Raw genomic sequence first — 5,121 nt, 5'->3', positions numbered from 1 at the left:
CCAGGGACATAGCTCCACAGTGTGGCTGGCAGCCTGGGATGAAGGCCACCGAACGTCCTCCCCTCGGTGGCTTTCACAATCCCAAGCTGAGCAGACACATCCTCCTCTCCCAGTTACCTCCCACACTTTGTCCTCCAAGCATCTCAGCTTTGATACCCAGACTGCCTCCCTGGGGGGCCTTAAGGGCATGTGTCCTCATCCTCATCTCTTGACAGTTAGTGGAAGGGTCAGGAGGGCCTGGGCCCTTCGAGGAGGCCCAGGGTGCTGGCCATGGCCCTGCCTGGCTCCCCACTCTTTTCTACTGCCCGTCTTCCCCCAGGGAGACGAGGGCCCAGGTCTGAGGAGCTCCTCCAGCTCAGACCTGCCAGGTGAGGGAGGGGACGTGCCTGCCTCCCCTTATAAATCAAACTGTCCCCTCAGCCCCTGGGATGGGCGCACGGACAGGGAAATCAAAAATAAAAGCGGTTTTTAAAAATAATGCGGGTGAGGTCCCTGGGAAGCCAGGCCTGCCATGCTTCCCTAGTATTGCCCCTCTTGTCCTGGGTCCCACATCTCCCTGTCTCTGGGGACCCTAAGAGGGACGCTGTGCCTTTAGGTGACCCTGCCGTGTGAAGCCCCAGCAGTCCATCCCGGCCCTCCCTCCATCGCCAGCCCGCATCACCCCCACCGGGCGCGCCCGCCGCCCCCGCCGCACTCACACCACCAGGCGAGAGATGATCCAGGACACCATGGCGGGGCCGGGCGCAGCGCGGGGCGGGGACCCGGCCCGGCCTGAGGATGCAGCTGCCCGAGGCCGAGCGGCAGCGGCGGCAGCGGCAGCAGGAGCCGCAGGAGCAGCAGCAGCAGCCGCCGCGGGGGCAGCGGAGCGCCGAACCGCCGCCGTTAAAGGGGAGGTCCCTGCCGCAGCGGCGGGCCGTGGGCGGCGGCGGCTCTTAAAGGGGAGGCCGCGGCGGCGGCGCGCCCCCACCCCTGGCACCTGCTGTGGCCGGGCATGCGCCTCCAACTCGCAGTGCCCTGCCTGCCTCTAATCGCGTTTTCACCTTCCTTGGCTTTCAAGCCCTAGGCTGAGGTCCTGAAGGCCTTCGATTCCATCCTGAAAACGGCTCCAGCCCACCTCCTCCGCTGCCCGCATCATGCTGAAAGGCTTAAATATCCCGGAGGAATAATAGCTATGATTTCTGGAGTGCTTATTCTGTGCCAGGCCCTGTGTTAAGAGCTTCACATGCATTATTTCAGGGAATCCTCTTGACCACCCTGTAAGGCAGAGGTTAAAATTACCCTCCTTTTGAAGATGAGGAGATGGGAAGCTTAGGAAGTTTCAATAATTTGTTGAGGGTCACGAAACCACTAAGTCATGCTGCTAAAATACAAACCCAAGAAGTCCACCTAAACAGGCTACATCCTCCAACTGCTGACTAGCAAAGTCTTCTCCCCCATCACAGGCCTTGTAAAGACATCCACCTGAGCTCAAGTCAAAGGTACAGCTGCGCCTGTTCATCCCCCTCCTCGACAATCTCCAATCACCCCCAGTTGAAAGAGGACCTCCTCTGGCCATATGATCTGTTTTTATGTTGTCAGTTTCTAAGCTTTGCAGGGGAATAGAGCTTGGTGATCTTAAGGTGGATGCTCCCCCAAGGCATCAGACCTTCTTTTTGGAGGGGCTGGGAGAGGGACTTGGGACTCAGGTCAGAGATGGGCCCAGGGGCTACAATTCCACCCCCATCAACAAACACTGGTGGCAGTGGATGTCCTAATTCTGAAGACATTTATATCCAGAATGTAGGCTAGCCCGCCTCCTGATTTTCACCAAAGCAACCAAGCTCCAGTACCACCCTCCCCATTGCTCTCCTTTCCTGTCCCATTTCAAAGCTTCTGCATTCCTCTGCCCTTTATGTTGAGGTGTAATCCTTTTGGTGACCATAGCATCAACCTGTGCCCATCCAGGCTGAAAGGACACATTCAGAGCTCTGTATTTCAAAGAGTTATGGTCTTATTCAAACTCAATATCCTTCAACCACACAATGGTCTATTTCCAACCTAGTAATTATATTTCCAGGCTCAAACACTTTGGAAGATGTTTTCCAAAAGGTTTCAGAGAAGCAGCCTCTGATGACCCCTCTTGCTATTCTTTACAACTTCCTCTCCAAAAGGCCTCTTCTAATTGGAATGCAGTCTGTTCTCACCCCTCAAGACACTTTAATTGCTGCTTGATAAACAAAAATAAATCCCATTTGGGCCCTCTCCCACCATCTCCAAGGTGCGTCTAGGACCACATGTTTCGTATGTGGGCAGCCAGACCTCCTGCTTTGAGGAATCCCACCAATGACTGCCCAAAACCTTGCTCAGGCCACACACCACACGGCTCTTTCCCCAAGACTCTGCCCTAGAAAGGCAGGACTCCACCTTTCCTACTCCATTCGCAGAGCATAAACTATGAAGAAACCTGTCTCTCCTCCCACTCTCTAATTTATGTGGCCCCTTCTCATCCCCAAGTCCCCAAACCGTACTGACCTCACCCTGGTAATTTCCTTTCTCCCAATTGGGCAAAAGTTCAGGAAGCAAAGAACAGTAATTGGGTGCAGCACAGTAATGAAGACCTGGAAGTGAATCCCCCACCTGCAACCTAGTCCTTAATTTGACCTTGATTTTAGAAGGGTTGGCACAGCAAGAATTTAGTCCACGCCAAACAGATTTGTTAGATTTTTAATAAGAACATGGAAATCCCAATCAGCCCTTCAACAAAATTAAAATACAGAAAGTGAAATTAAAAGTATTCTACAGTAAATGACTTTTATTAAAAAAAAAAGTAACTGTGAACATATAAACAAGCCTGCAGGGCACTACAGTACAGCCGGAAAGAGATACATTTCCCAGTGTACCCATGGGCCAATGAATTCCATCATTTTCAAATAAATTCTTAAAACTCCACTGAGTTGGAAAGTTTTGCTGAGAATATTTCTGGACAAAAAACAAAAAAACCTCATGTTGGAAATCAAACTGTCCTTCCCATTTGGAAACACGAGAGGAGTCCCCAGAGAACGCTGGTCATGGGTGGAAATGGTTCCTGGAGTCACCAGTGTGTGCGCGCGGGGACACTCCACAGCTCAGACGCCACAGATTCCTTCTCAGATGACTGTTCCCTCAAGATCAGACTGAGATGGGAGGGGGAGAAACTAAAGAATCCTAAAAAGCCAATTCTTTTAAATTCTGCTTTGGCTGATTTTGTGCTATAATGGGCAGCTGATTTCTAAAAATCATATTTCTTCAAAGAATTTTATCGAAAGGAAGACTAAATGTAATGTGCCTTTCCTCATAATCCAGGAAAACAACTGTGGTATTTCAAAAATTCTAAAAATATCTACTTTCATGAAATAGTAACTATTTCACTACAAACCTATTTTTCACTAAATACACACATTTCCTAATCCTGGAGCCTCCTGGGAAAAGCAGTGGGTTCTCCCTGGGTCCTATAAGACTCCAGTGTCCATGGGAGAGAGTGCGGGGAATGGCTTCACCCCGTCTCCTGGGATGGCCTTGTCAGAGGTCACGTGCAGAGACACTGTTAGGCTTCCACCAGGCATGTTTAAGCAATTACCTCTACCTGTACCAGTTATGTGATTCCCTCCACCTTCAAACACATTCCCACTTAACTAGGCACAAGAGGAAAAGAAAAGAAAGGTGTGCCCACATTCCTGGTTTCCACAAAATCTCAAATCAGGAGAATATGCAGGAAAGCCCAGCGATGTTCAGGCAATTCGGATTCCCAAAAGGCCACGGGATGGGGATGTGGCACCCTCGGCTTGGAGTCTGAAACTGTGTGTGTGAACAGTGCAACGTTCCTGTGTCAACCTTCGGTGTTGAGGCAGCATAGAAAAGAGTGGCTGGAGAGTTTGTAATACTGACCACACTGGCTCCAGGAAGGACCTCTGCTCCGGCAGAGATGCCTGCCGTTCCCTGTAAGTGTTGTGAGTGAAAGGCCTGCTTCACAGGGGAGTTTGGAATTTCTCCGTGCCTAAGACCTTGCCAGTTTGGATTCATGAGCCTTGAGGGTGCCAACAGCATCTTTCACTGCATGGTAAATGATGTTCTTCACCTGGAGAGAGTGATCAGCACAGTCAGTTCACGGCAGCCCCACGTTGTATTCTGCCCATGCAAATGTACGTTCCACCTTGACTATAAGACTACTGGTTGAGGAAACCCCAGGAATGACTGTGTGCTTCCCAAATAAATCCCCAAGATGATTTACAAGTCACATAGGTTTGTATTTAAAAAAGAATAAAGAAATCATTTGAAAGGCTATGTAATCACCATCATCTACATACTCTTTATCTAAGCTCTCTATGTGGACTTTCATTTAATCCTTGCCATAATCCTATGAGGTAAATTCTATCATTATCCCCATTTTACAGGTAGGAAACTGAGGAAAACCAAGGTTCCATGGTTAAGAACCTTGCCTAAGGTCCTACAGCTACTAAGGATACACTAAAACAACAGTGGAAGGCAGGATTACGGGATATTTTTCCCCTTTGTGCTTATATGTATTTTCTAATTTGTCTAAAAGGAACAAAAATTATGTGTGTAGTTAGAAGATACTCTGTTGCCTGGGCTAGAATACGGTGGTGTCATCACAGCTCACAGCAACCTCAAACTCCTGGGCTAAAGTGATCCTCCTGCCTCAGCCTCCCAAGTACCTGGGACTACAGGTGTGCACCACCATGCCTGGCTAATTTTTCTATTTTTCTGTAGAGACGGGGGTCTTGATCTTGCTTAAACTGGTCTTGAACTCCTGACCCCAAGTGATCTTCCAGCCTCAGCTTCCCAAAGTGCTAGGATTACCGGCGTGTCCCACGTATGTATATTTCTTAAGGTGAGTGATGGGCATATAAGTCCCCCCTTATAATATTCTCTATTCATTTTTTGGCATTACTTCAACAAATATTTATGAGTACCTCCTGTGTGTGTCCAACATTGTGCTAGGTAAAATCAGTGAATGAAATAGTAAAATTTCTGCCTTTACAGAGCTTAAATAGCTTACATTCTAGTAGGGGTAGTAACAAATAGATAAAATAAATAGTATTTCAGATGGTGAAAAATACTACAGAAAAAATAAAGCAGTGAAAG

At 48.8% G+C, this 5,121-nt stretch overlaps 2 protein-coding genes across 4 annotated transcripts in view; both read right to left on the bottom strand.

The window, feature by feature from the left end:
- Window positions 1–878, bottom strand: part of REEP2 (receptor accessory protein 2) — a 10,178-nt gene extending 9,300 nt beyond the window's left edge. Inside the window, exon 1 of one of the 3 annotated variants that reach the window (XM_012646332.1) lies at window positions 699–878. In XM_012646332.1, the coding sequence (XP_012501786.1) occupies window positions 699–730 (32 nt within the window). In that variant the 5' untranslated portion in view covers window positions 731–878. The remainder of the gene's footprint in view (window positions 1–698) is intronic. The other 2 variants (XM_012646334.1, XM_012646333.1) reach the window with 2 other exon arrangements.
- A 1,810-nt stretch (window positions 879–2,688) lies between these two features.
- The window catches only part of KDM3B (lysine (K)-specific demethylase 3B), a 49,162-nt gene continuing 46,729 nt past the window's right edge, over window positions 2,689–5,121 (bottom strand). The window contains exon 22 of the mRNA XM_012646406.1: window positions 2,689–4,093. Coding sequence (XP_012501860.1) covers window positions 4,013–4,093 — 81 coding nt within the window. The 3' untranslated portion in view covers window positions 2,689–4,012. The remainder of the gene's footprint in view (window positions 4,094–5,121) is intronic.

This window comes from Propithecus coquereli, unplaced genomic scaffold (genome assembly GCF_000956105.1).
Source record: "Propithecus coquereli isolate 6110/MARCELLA unplaced genomic scaffold, Pcoq_1.0 Scaffold242, whole genome shotgun sequence".
Taxonomy (NCBI): domain Eukaryota; kingdom Metazoa; phylum Chordata; class Mammalia; order Primates; family Indriidae; genus Propithecus; species Propithecus coquereli.
This window is presented reverse-complemented; position numbering and strand designations above follow the sequence as displayed.